The sequence below is a fragment of the Pavona decussata genome, unplaced genomic scaffold, assembly GCF_977016875.1.
Source record: "Pavona decussata unplaced genomic scaffold, jaPavDecu1.1 SCAFFOLD_76, whole genome shotgun sequence".
Taxonomy (NCBI): Eukaryota; Metazoa; Cnidaria; class Anthozoa; order Scleractinia; family Agariciidae; genus Pavona; species Pavona decussata.
Genome location: NW_028145494.1, coordinates 969,007 through 982,637, shown reverse-complemented (window position 1 = coordinate 982,637; position 13,631 = coordinate 969,007). Strand labels below are relative to the sequence as shown.

Here is a 13,631-nt window from a genome sequence, read left to right as displayed (position 1 = left end):
AGAACATGCTAAGAACATTACCCAGGCTGTATCCGTCTATTAATTATTAACTACAAATTCTAATTTTAAAACCTCACTAAATCTTCAATATTTCTTATTTCTCTTAATTTTACCAATCCTTCAAGAAAAACTATCTCCTCCCAAATATACCCAAAATTCACCTAAAAATTCACAAAACACCCAACAACATAGATTTACGGGATAAGCAGAGAGTTTTTGGATTGCTTGAAACGTGAACGAGATATTTCCATGAAACCGATTTTAATCGGCATGAAAACGGCTTTAAGGCTTACCCCCGCCTTAATGCACTTCTCTTGAAAAAAGGGGAAAAAGCAAGAAAGAAAACAAAACAAAACAAAACAAAAACAGGAAAGTGACGTGGACCAGACTTTATACCAGGCGTGGATGCTCAGCCAATTAAAAAAGATGGCGGTCAGTGCATGTTATTATGAGAGGTGAATGAATATTTCCGCTAAAAGAAACCAGTGTTTTGGGTGCAGGAATTCTTAAAGGCCACTTCAATGATATCTTCTGCAATATTGTTGTTGATTGGTTGCGGTTTTGGAGCCTGATTTGCTCAGTTAAGGTATTTCAAGGCGTGATAAATGCCGATTACGTACGTGGTAGCTCTAACATCCCCCGTAAACGTTTAGCTACGTGTACTTAACAACTTCGTCTGACAAAACAACACCTGTCACTTTTGTTGTTCTCTTGAAGGTTTCCCTTTCCAAGAAGACGGAAAGACAGTGAATCCACGGAAATGGTCGACTGCAAATGCTGCAAGAATTTGTTTGGTTTCGCCGCCTCCCGTCCACCGTGTTTTGTTTTTACGGTGTGTTTGGCGGCTTTCGCGATCGGCTTGTTTTCTCTTGGTTACTTCGTTCAGATGTATGGCTGGGTTAACGATGTGGACGATATTAAGAACAAGGTTTGAGACAAGTTTCAAAATAACAATTTATTGTGGCTTTGTTAAGCTTATATTCTGTGAAATTGTATGCGAAATCAATTTTACTCGACTTTCATTTGAATCAGCTTGAATCCGTCTAAATTTTTATGTGCAGCTGATAAGCATAAATATTCATTGTACCACGTAAACGAATTAACCTAGTGATGACTTCCATCATTTTCCTGTTTCAGATCGTTTTGAAATGCGACTCTTAAGCTTGATTTTTAAGTATAAGCTTAGCACTTGGTGAAAAGAAAAAAATAATTTTCCTAAAACCAATAACTTGCTCACATCAGAAATGGGAAACGCAAGGTCAGTTTAACCAGCAAATAGAGCAATAAACTCTATGGAACAGATGCTCTGATTGGTTGAAAGCCATTTTTCCATACTATTGATTCCTGACAGCTGATAGAATCACCTTCTTCTGCCCACTTCATGCACTGCTGGTTTTGGCAACAGATTCTTGAAAAGTCATTACGTGATGACAATTTTGTTGAATGCAAGATTCCTAACATTGGAACTTGTGATGAATGAATTTCAACTTGCCATCAGCTTAAATGGTTTTAGTGATTTTGCAGTAAAACATTGCCATTGTGCAGTTCCAGAAAAAATCCATACCCACCCTATGGAAGGTTATCGGAAATTCCTAGGGGAAGAGGGGTCTTGAAAGTAAAAATTTTAGAAGCAAAGTATGAAGCTAAACTAGAATTTCCTGGGGGGACGGGGGCTGCAAAACAAAAAAACCTTTCAAAGGTGATTCCATTGAATTGCATTGTGCATTCTTATTGCGCATAATTTTTTGTGGCATTAAGCATGCGCACACATATAAAACATAGTCAGTTTTCCTTGATGCTAAGTCCAGTCAATAAGTAAATTGTGCTTTCGCCCTGAACAAGCATGGTGACCTATCATTTTTCTCTCATTATTTTAACTTAAGTTAGCTCTTTATGCTTAATTTTTTTTTCAAAAAATTCATGACAGAAAAATGAGTTATTGCCAGAAATATGAGCTTGTGCACCACTCATGGGCATAAAATAGTGATTCTGAGAACTTGCACTCAATAAACGTTTTGGGTCGATACTTTCGCCATGTAACTTCTGTAACCACCAGACATGGCAATAACTGATCAAATAAACTCAGTTTTTATAGTGAATATTGCAAGCGATTATGGGGTGAATTGAATGGATCATAGCTCCTTCACGGACCTGGTGATCTATCTTTCTTTGTTTCAATTCTTGAAATAATACATACATGTATTGGTGAACAATCACAGAAAGTTTGAGAAAATCTTCGCGACAACTTTTATTTCGCGGGAATCACCTTAATCTGTGCTGACGTTAATGCTTGTGTGACAAGTTGAAAAAAGCAAGATCCCTATAGGTGTTTTCGCATGGGATGTGTACCCAGAGATAGAATCTGTTTAAATGTACAAATAAATGGAAATGCAAATGTAAACAATCGATATAGTATTACAATTAATGGCTCCTGTCTCCAAATCAAAGGTGATAGCGTAAGGATTAAAGTTTTCATGTGAAGCACAAGGTATTCTTCTTAACAAATGTTTTCCCCTGTATCTTATTTATCAACATAAACAGCGGAACATTGAAAAGTGTACAAGCATTGATTACAAACGTTATCGCCAGCGCTATTTATAGTCTGGTTATTTGATGCCAGTAAGTGTAAGTTAGATTACAAAGTTTCCTAGTTTCATCAAGAAAACAGAAAGACTTGGTTCAAAATTTATTTTTTTAAAGATCTTTTGTCCTCATGATGTTCATTGATTGTAATTTATTCCAGTTGATATTTTATTTAAACAATATTTTCTTTCGACGTTTACTCTAAGAGCAAAAGAAAGTGCTCATTGCGAGAGCTAACGCTGTTTACACTAATTTTAAAAAACATTGCGGTCAACAAGAAGTAAGGCATAACAAGAAATACAGTCGAACCTCCCGTAAGCGACCACCCATAATGTCAAGGATATGTGGTCGCTTACGGGAGGTGGTCGCTTACCAGAGGTCAGACCACAGGGGGTCTTAATTTCGGGTAATTTACATATGGTAATTGTGGAGACCTAACCCTTTTGCCAGTGCTTATCGAAACCCAATAACTTTTCTTAGCTACAAGGGATTCAATCTGTTTAAAGTTTATTTTGGTGCGAAGTAAAGTGCATGCATATTTTGTCAATTGTTTCAATGCTAAGCTATATCGGTAAACACTTCTGCAGACTGTGAGATTTACGGCGTCCGCTGTAATGATGTGGCCAATATGTTAAAGCGACACATTTTTCAATTTCCGCTTGTGAGAGATACAGCAGGTTGTGTGTCAAGTGGTCGCCTACGGGAGGTTAAAAACAATTGAAAATTTCAAACAATCATCTCTTAAAGTGGTCGCTTACGGGAGGTGGTCGCTTACGAGAGGTGGTCGCCTACGAGAGGTTCCATCTATAGCGATTGGACCTGAAAACTTTTGGTATTTTGGAAAAGTGGTCGCTAATGAGAGGTGGTCGCTTACGAGAGGTGGTTGCAAAGGGAGGTTCGACTGTAGCTAAACACAGCTAAACAGCTAAAAAAATCACCAACAACAAAAATAAATATTTAAATAAATAAATAATAATGGTAATAATAACAATAAACATTATATCAAAATTACAGTTAAGAAAAACGATTTGATGGGGAGATAAAAGACTTAACAGAATGAAACAAGTTTACTTTAAGTTGAAAGTCAATACTAGGAACACCATTTAGAAGCCAGAGTGATATTTTATTCTAAAGTGGCAAAAAAATTTGATAGAGTACATGTACTTAAGTCCTCCCCCTCTCCCAAGATTAACTACTACAAAATGAAATTCCTGCAAAAATTTCAAGCTATCTGTGTGTCTTGAAAATATTAATTTTGTTTTGTTTTTTTTCTTAGGAGTGGCACTCTTTCATGAATCACTTGGGTTCTTCAGAGTTTTGCATCTTTGGAAATGAAAGCTTCTTGTATAAGAATAATACCAATGAAAACTCAACCAACTTAACTAGCCATAACCCAACTGGGTTTGCAACGGTTGTTATTCCGACATTATATCTGTCCATCACTCCCTCTGATGGCTTTCGTGGAGTTGTCAATAATGTGACTCATGTAAAAGTACAAATGTCGGGTAAAGAGCTGGGTCCGCCAGGTTTGTTAATAATAATATTTATGTACATAAAGTGTTCCATACATTTATATGTCACTTTTTGCATAAATGTTTATGTTCTTTGTGTTTTTTTTTTTTTGCTGGGACTTTTAGCACTGCAAATCAGTAGACCTGCACCTTTCAAAAGCTCTATTTTCACTGGTCCCTGATAACCTGCAGCTGCATTGTTTTTTAGGGCTTTTTTTTCTTTTGTCCACTTGACCAACCATGTAAGATGTCGCTCCCTGCAAATACCATTTTTCCTTGATTAAACAGGAAGTTCCGGTATAAAAGGGGCATGGCCTGGCCATTCTCACCTTCAGTGTTCAATCAACTATCAGAGCGTCAACAACTGACAAACAACGTGTCTTTTTCCACAGCCCTTACTGGTAAAACTGGCTTCTTTTCAGAATAAACCCAAATTAGACCTTGATATGTTATATTGCAGCAGTGATATTATGAAATTTTGAGGCATATCTTTTTCAGAGGACACCTGTGACAACAAGTTGCCACAACTGAACAGCGTTTAAATTTGCATATTACACCCACAAAGGTGTGAAATGAAGGAGGGGCTTGCCCTTTTATATCAGAACTTCTTCTTTAAACAGCTGAGCCAGGTTGCATAAAGCACCTTGGGGACTTTTCTACAGTTCCCTGGATTTTCTCATGTTGTTTTATGTTCCCTATCCTCAGTAAATCAACTTTAGTTGATTGATCTAATATGGTGCTCCTGAAAATCCTTCAGAAGGCAGAGAACAGTTGAAGAAAACTCTTTCTTTCGACGCCTGGCCCCTTGATTAAGGACCTCCCTCAAAGACATGCCACCTTGTTGCTGTTACTCTGCAGAATGCCATCCTGTCCTTAAACCTTGCCCGTATTACCGCCCAAAATATGTAACTTTTCAAAACCTGTTCTCAGACCCAGCCTCTAAAATTCACACCTACGTTTAGCCCTGCAATGGTAAAGGACAGATAGAGCTTGGTCCAAATGTTACAATAAATTTATGCTTATTAAGTTACTATGTCCTGACCAAAGAATCCATGCTATCTATTTAAAAACACATTTTTTTTCTCGTCCCCTCTACCCATTTTGGGTGCACAGGCTAAACACTGTAAAGAGGCTGGGGGAGGGAAATTTTTTTGTTCTCATGTAGATGTTTTGGTTGCGTGTGTAACAAAATAGAGTGGATTAAAGGATTTTTGTTCTTGTTTGATGTCTCAACAATCCATAACTGATTTTCACCAAATTGTTTATGTGGCTCACAAACAACACCCCTCTGTAAGGCACAAACCTATGTGGTTGGGTAGAGTAAGAATTTCTTCTACTACATAGAAGGAAATCCATCATAGTGCAAGGATTGTAAATAAAACTTGAGTATAAAATTAAGTAGCAAGGTTTTTGGACACTAAAAACTAGTAACCAGTCTTTCAGAAAAGTTGTTGAGTACCAGAAGTACAGATTGCTGTGCTGGGCCCTTTGACTTGCAGTAATCTCTTTGTTTTCTTGATGTTCTGACTACATCATATATGCACTCAAGGAGTCAACTACACCTAAACCCCCAATATTTTTTAAAGTCATAACACTCCTCTTGTTATCTGAAGCATAATTTTCTTTGAAAAATATTTGATTGCTCTCTGTCTCTTCTTATAGGTTTCTTGCCAAGTGATTTAGTTGTTAATGTCACAATGACTCTGGTACAGCCATGGCACATGGGTTGGTAGTGTTCTTTGTATAGTCAATAATAACTCAGTAAAAGCCATTGGCATTTTCATTATTAGTCAGAATTCCTACATTTTTTTTTTGAAAATATCATAAATAGGTAATACACAGAATTCATAAAGGTGGCCGCCGCACAGTATTGAGCCTGTGGTGGGTTAGGACAACACGGAGTCGAGGCATTTTAAGAAAGACGTTAAATTTACGACCATTTACCACCAAATCCTTTCTTGATTTCACTCAATTCGAAGTGCAAAGAGTAGACTTTAGTTATTGTTTAATTTTATTGCTTCATACTAAAGGAACCTTGGCTTCAGGATTTCATGCAGTGTTTTAAAAATTGAAAACATAGTTTTACCTGTATAGTGTAATTAACAGTACCACAAGAATGTGTTGTTCAGCAGTGTTTATTTGAATAGTCCTGTTTAAGATCTCATTCTAAGGCTCAACATTTTGAACCATCTTGTACAGGATAATAAACAGCAACACAGGAAAGTATTGCTAAGTAGCTTTCATTTGGATGACCACACTTAAGGATTCCATCCATAGACTCAAAACATCTGGCAAATTGCAACGTGTAAATTGCTCTGTGAGATTGAACCTACTTATTGAGCTGATAAATTAGTACATGTAAATTAACCTAATATGACGAATGGAAGGTTTACTGCAACACTGCTGTAAAGACATTTTTTGCCTGGAAATCAAAATTGCATTTATTCACCAGGCTTAACATATTTCATCACATTATTTCCATTGCCCATATGCCATACATTGACATTCCAATCCTAGCAGTATGCAGGATGTTTGTCCCATGAACCTAGTTTAATGGCCTTAGCTCCCACGAGTCTCCTGTAGCTCAGTGGTAGAGCATCTGAACTAGTAATCGGAAGGTCTTAGGTTTGACTCCTAAAAGGAGCAAACAGATTTTTTTCCAAGTATGCCTGTGTCATTTTCTGATTAATACATCATTATCATTAATAAGTTGTATTTTCTTGTTTATTTAACATTTTTTCTCAAAAAGTAAAATAATATGCAACAAAGTTTCTCACATGATAAGCGGTCTCTGTGCCAAATAGGACTTATCTGGAGTGATTTCAATTTTAATGCAAAAAATGCATTATTTTATGACAGTCTTGCTAAAAACCCTTTAAGTTTTGTCTCTGGGGGTGGTAAGGTTCATCTTGAACTTAATAAAAGGATTGTTTAAAATGTCATGGCTACCTTAATATTATTTATCCAGAATTAAAAAAAAAACTGTCTTTATATTTTCATGTTTTCATTTGCAGACTGTCAGAAAGATAAGTGTAAATCAAAGTATATTGAGACATGTGGATACGCTGTGGTCCCAAGCTATATTCTGCCACAGCACGTATTGTAAGTAACATGCCTTCTGTTCTCAAAATTCAATCCTCTTTATCTAATAAGTTTTTGTGACTTTAGTTGTGAGCTGTGTGAACAAAATTTCCTTCAGTTAAATCCCATCAAAATTTGTTTGTTAATATTGGAGGATATTAACCTCTTGACTGCCAATGCGCATCACACATTGTGTGCCAGGAAAGGCTGAATTGAAAATGAGCGAATCCTACAGAATGCACTGAAACACAAACAGTGTAAAATAGGTAAGAACACATTTTTGTTATGAGCAAAACAAATTTTAATTGTGCAAATTTCAACAAGCTTACCTAATTAAACAGGCACCCACACTGTAAAAGGGATAGCTCCTCTCACCTTTGTGACACCGTCATTTCTTCAACGTCACATTAGGGATGGTGGACAAAGTGAGCAAGTAGGAAGTAAATGTTGTGGAATCAGTTTTTCAAGAAATAAAGCCAAACGTGTCTTGAAATATAACCTAACCCATTAAAAGAATATTTTGGACAAAGCATAATGTAATTGAGCTGCAAAACAAATAAGCAAATGTCAAGCTTTATTCACAAGGTAAATATGCATAAGAATTTTAAATTAGTTTTATTCTGTCAATGTTCTATTGTATCTTGCGGCACGCTCTCAGTGTGTACAATGAAATGACTGGCTGCTTGCCCAGGCCAAGGTTCCTTTGTAGCTAGTGCAGGTCCATGTTTATTTAAAATGTATCTTCAAAAGGTTACCACATTGATTGATCTTCCATGATTGTTTCACCCGAAAATAACTTCAATGTAGATCCTTTTAGAATTGGATACTATATTTTGTGTAGAGTACTAAGGATTTCTTCAGCTGTACAGAAGGAAATCCTACATGGTGTGTGTTGTAAACAAATTGAGTAGTGAGGTTTGGAGACTGAAAACGAGATACCAGTCTTCCAGAAGCTTCGTGTGCCAGAAGTGCAGATGGCGTCTGTTTCTGGTGTGATGGGATTTCTTGATCTTGATGTTGTTTCTTGATCAAGTGTCAAATTGATCATATTCTGAAAACAGTTACCTTATTAGGATCTGAATGGAGGATTCTGTGAATGAAATCCTTTAGGACAGTGTCTTTTTTGTTTGTGCACAATACTGTCTGTACATCACAGGGTGGTTGGAGAAACTCACTGGGTTTTTAAAGATTGTGTTCTGAAACTGACACTTTTCTCTTAGGTCAACAACCCCTTCACCATGCAATAAGTCTTCAGATGCTAACATTCTAGAAATGGTTAGCATTGGTAAGGGTTCCACGACAATCTTTCCAATACATAAACAGTGTGGTAATGGGATTAAAGTTGAAACCTCTCTGCCGTTAAAAGACCAGCGCACGCCAACTGGAACAATGTCTCTGGTAGGTTGTTTAGAAACCCATACGTTGCATACAACATACATGTGCTCTATGTATATAGTGTTGGAAATAATTTTGTCAGCAGACATTGTTTTACCAAATTTGAAGCCCTTTGGGAGAGAGGGTTGGGGGTGGTGGAGGGTGGGGGGGGGGGGTGTCTCTGTTCCAGTAATTTTTAGGGCAGCATTCCTTACTCCTAAAATTGGGAAGATTGTTTTTATGACAAGAGTTAGCCTTAAAACTGGGTCAGTTATCACTAATATCCCTGTTTTATCCCTTATCACAAAAATGATTTTTGAAGTTATTACTTTTTCCTAAAATCTCTAACAGGGCCTCAATTTTCCATAATTTAAGACTAGTAATGAAAAAGAATTACTCAGACATTGTATTCCTGGAAAAGTGGTGAATGATGTTTTCTCTCGCCTTCTCTCAACTTATGTAAAGTGTAACAAGAAATAAATGTTTCCCCATGATTTCTAAAACCCCTTAAGATGGCTCACAACAGTTTCAAATGGTTTGTGTCCCACCACAAATAATAATAATAATAATGATGATGATGATGATGATGATGATAATATTTCCACTGTGTTTCTCATGCATTGCTTCAAAATTGCCTGTTTAGACTTCAGCCATTAGACACCTGTATTCAATATTTTTGTTCAGGTTGATGCTTCAGCAGTTAACTTAAGGCTCCAGTATTCCAGCTACTTCTTGTTTGTGTTGGTCATCACCTGTGTTCTTTATGGAATGATAAAAGGAAGACCAGGCAAACAGAATGTCAGTAAAAAGGTAGGTAGCTGGTTTGGGTAAATTCTTCAGAATCCTTGGGGTCCCACAACTACTGGAGCATAATCCAATTTCTGTGTAGCATGAAGCAGCAGGGAGTATGTATTGATAGTCAGTTCACGTCACACGTGACCAGTATTTCCGAAAATGAGATGTACATTCAAATTTCTCTTTGTAATGTCTGACTTGTGAATGGAATGTTGAACATTGCTCTGGAAATCTTTCGGAAAAAGACGCATTAACAGAAAAAAAGATTCAAAATACATGGGAAACAATAATTATCGTTATTCTTGAAATACAAAACGCTGTAATGTAAAGAAAAATTCGTAGCTTTATACCATCAATAAACTAGGGAAATTTCTACGGGAACTCTGAAATCTCGTTGGCGATGTTCAAAACTGACATGTAAATTTCAAAACTCGGTTCAAATTTCAAAAATACCAGTCACGCATGAAGTGGATTGACTGTAAAACTTTCCCTGGATGCGACGGTTGTCCATCACGTTACCCACTATGAAGTGACCAGTAGGAAATGACTTGCCCGTAAGTCCATCACAGTATTCCCAGAATAACTTGACAATTATTATTGTACTTACCTGTAACTTTATTCTGGTTATGTTGCAGTCAGTACTTTCTGCGTGATGTGCAAAGATGCATTCAATGATCTGGATACTTACGAACAAAATTCACAGACTGTAATATCTGTGTGTACATAGTAGTATTACGTTCATTTAGGGTTTTCAATTAATTATGAAGAAGTGGTCAACTGACCACACTAGGTGGTTATTAGAACAAGCTCCAACAGAAACCATGTAATTGAAAGGGCTGGGTGCATAACCGTCTTGTGTTTAATTCTAGGTCAATTTTTCATTTCACCCAAAAGTGCCTGAATTTTTCATTTGGCCTTCAATTGAATCAAAGAACATCGCATTTTTTGTGCTTTAAGACATCTGTTTTTCTGCTTTTTCGTTTTCAATGACTTGATAGTTTGGCCATTTTCTCAAAAACTAAGGATACTGTATTTATTCAATTAACAGCCCACCTTCGCATAAGCACCCACCTTGAATAAGCGCCCACCTTGAAAGCCCAAAAACTAAATAAGTGCCCACCCACCCCCCTGCCAACAAAAAAACATTTCTGTACTAGCCCAGCATGAAGTAGGAGGAGAGTCAGTTGTGTTTCAAACTTTGTTTTAGATACAGCAGTCAATGAACTTTTATTTTGTTTATAGCATATTTATGTTAGTTTTTGCACTTTGTTTTTTCTTCTTGAAGCAAAATAAAATTATAATCCTTTGTTTTGTTATTGTCTAAAAATGTCCTCGCTTGCAGAAAATGTCTGGGAAATAATAGGCGCCCACCCTCATCAGTCCAAAATGAAATAAGTGCCTAGCGCGGTTAATCGAATAAATATGGTAAACCAGCAACAACAAAAAAAAAAAAAAAAACACACAGAGCAATGTTCCCTGACTGAATAATCCATTTTCGCAAATATGCCGTCATTTACTACAACTTTCAGAATCCTTCAGTTTGTTGTTGTTCTGTCTTGTAGATTAGGGATACTGTTATCTAAACCTCACTGGGGTTAGATTCCTTTTTTCCTGTGCTTGCATTTTTCTCACATGTAAACATGATACAAGCGCAAGTGAAGCTCGATTTAATCACCATCTGGATAATAACTCCAAATATGGTACTCATGCGTGCACAGCATTCCTTACGTTTGCATTTGTGTTTCCATCACACTCGTGAATCAGACTTTTGGCAAATTGTGCTGATACTGAAAATATCCATACCCCTCCCACAGGAGGTTTTTAGTTCAGAATCCCCCATCCCACTGTAAATTCCGTTTAGCTTCATACTTTCCCTTGAAAACTTTTGGTTTGAGAGCCTCCCCACCCCCCTCAAAATTCCAAACCTTCCATGGGGGAAACAGTAGGCAGCTACATGATTTGAAGTACTTTGCAAATCTTTGAGTACACAGGGGTCTACACGTAGCTTCCTTTTGTTTCACAAAGGTGATTTCATTGAACTGTGTTGTGCATCCTTACAGTAAATTATTGGTTGTTTTCTCCTAAACAAGAATGATGGCCTCCATTTCATTCCATGTTTTCTCCATGGTATGGCTAGTCTCCCTTGCAGCTGTTTTTAGTGTCGTCACGCAACGCTGAAGGAGCATTGCATGATGACACTAAAAACAGCTGTGAAGGAGACTATGGTATGGCCAAATGTGAATAATCTTGGTTAGTAAATTTTAAAGTATTCTCGTAGTCTGTTTCTAGGTGCTTCAGTGTAAGAGAGTGCAGGTGCACATATTTCCCTATTATTCCATGAAAACAAAAAAAAAGAACATTTGATCAACAACTTTTTGATGTAATCACCTTAAATAAAAACACTGACTTGTTGGTCAAGGTGAAGTTGCTAAATTATTTGCACAAAACAGTGTTGCTAAATGCCAGTCAAGATATTATAGAACTGCTACAGTGTATAATGGCGTCTAGAGTTTTAGGACCTAAGTTGAGTATGTTTCAAACAATGTTTAATATTTTGAACTCATCATTGTGTCAGGACTTGTAACAAAGGATGCTGAATGATTTTGATTCAACTTCAATTTTGCAGTGGTCATATGCTGCATTTTTGATGTGCGACTTCTGCCCAGCACTTGCATTTAAATATAAAATTTCTTTCTTGTGGTACTGTTCTTTCAGAAAGGGGAGACAGACTTTAAATTCTGTTCTTGGGATGCGACAAACATCCCACATACAGAAGGTTGAAGTCTGTTCAAGGGGAACCTTTTCCTAAGGGGCCCCTAAATATGGTCCCATGGGTATACATTGATAAGTGACAACATTGTAAGTTTGAAGGTTTAATTTATTAATCACAGCAACAAAAAGTAATCGTTAATAAATTTAAACTTTGAAAACAAGATTTTCGAGCTTTTGATAATGCATCTTTCATGCGCTTTAAAACTTTCATCACTGCTCAGATTTAGCTGCACAATATGGTCAAAAATCATAAAAGCTGCTGTTTTGCTACAAAATAATGGTAGCCTTAATATGACTGATATCAGTCTTAATTCAAGAACAATAAACGCACAAGCTCACAATGCATGTCACTGCAGTCTACTTGTTTCAAGCTACTTTAATGTTTCACCCCTAAACATGACTCAATGTTTTGTTTCAAAACCAAAATACTACTGCCCACAGTTGGGCATGACCTTTTAAACGTACAGGTGCAGTAATGAAGCAAGATCTTTAAAAAATCTCTTGTTCTAACTTGCACTGCTAACTGCCATTACTGGCCCCTGAACAGTTGAGTAAACTTTGTAAGGCCATTGGGGAGGGGTGAGGATAGATGACAGATTTCAACCCCCGTGTTTGGAAGAGTATTGACCTGAAGGTGAACTGGAACCCATAATGTGGCCTCCTTGTTTACACTTTGAAACTTCATGGTAACCAATCCCGATGCTTCTGAGCCGTCAACATAAAGGGATGCCTTCCATGTGTCACTGTTGCTGAATTCTTCCTCGCTGTCTGGGACTTCACCAGTTGCCGCTTCATTGCTGGGGATGCCAATCTGGATTTTAAAACCTGTAATATTCACATTTTCCCCAAACTTTCTCCGAAAATCCTCTTCGCTTTTCAGTTTCCCCCATAAGGAATTTAAAGCCTTTTGTTTCGCCTTCACCTCCTCGGCCGTTGCTTTCTTATCATGAACATTACCTTGCTGTAGAAAAACCTTGGGGTCAAATTGGTAAATCGCAGCTTCTCGAAAGAGAACTTCGTTTGGAATCAGGCGCTTGTACCCCCGACGCGCAGTATAAAACACGTAGCAAATGCCACACCAAAAACAGACGCCAGAGCCAATAAGAAAAACTTTCAACACTTCGAAGAATGTTGGAAATTGTTTTTCTTTGCCGGAGGAAACTTTCCTCACTTGAACCACGGATAACAACGATGTCGGCCTCGATTTCTGCATCGCGATTTCTTTGGTCACTACGGCTCGAAAAGGTCTAATACTTGGACATTGAAGTCTTGCTCTAAAGTTAGCCAGGGCAGGCAACTGTCCTATTCTTCGATAAAAAGCGAAGGAGAACATATCTGAGCTCGGGCTCTTCTCTAACGAGGGCTAATCTTACAAAGGGGGCAAGACTCACCCACATATCCTATAATACCTTAACTTAGCTTGATTAAATTGCTAAGTTTGGGGTGCGTCTTTATGTAACCGAGTGCGCCTTATAACCGAGTAACTACGGTAATCTACAACCAAGTTTAACGGGC

General features: G+C 37.4%; 2 protein-coding genes across 2 annotated transcripts; one reads left to right on the top strand and one right to left on the bottom strand.

Annotated features, from left to right (window-relative positions):
* Nucleotides 1-415: 415 nt before the first annotated feature.
* Nucleotides 416-10,658, top strand: LOC146476521 (transmembrane protein 248-like). Its single transcript, XM_085114392.1, has 8 exons — nucleotides 416-586; nucleotides 718-928; nucleotides 3,860-4,109; nucleotides 5,757-5,819; nucleotides 7,109-7,196; nucleotides 8,396-8,573; nucleotides 9,234-9,359; nucleotides 9,980-10,658. The coding sequence occupies exons 2-8, from the start codon at nucleotides 761-763 to the stop codon at nucleotides 9,995-9,997; spliced, it is 891 nt and encodes a 296-aa protein (XP_084970518.1). The 5' UTR covers nucleotides 416-586; nucleotides 718-760; the 3' UTR covers nucleotides 9,998-10,658.
* Nucleotides 10,659-12,511: 1,853 nt separating this feature from the next.
* LOC146476520 (uncharacterized) lies at nucleotides 12,512-13,594 on the bottom strand. Its single transcript, XM_085114391.1, has one exon. The coding sequence runs from the start codon at nucleotides 13,447-13,449 to the stop codon at nucleotides 12,646-12,648; it is 804 nt and encodes a 267-aa protein (XP_084970517.1). The 5' UTR covers nucleotides 13,450-13,594; the 3' UTR covers nucleotides 12,512-12,645.
* Nucleotides 13,595-13,631: the final 37 nt, after the last annotated feature.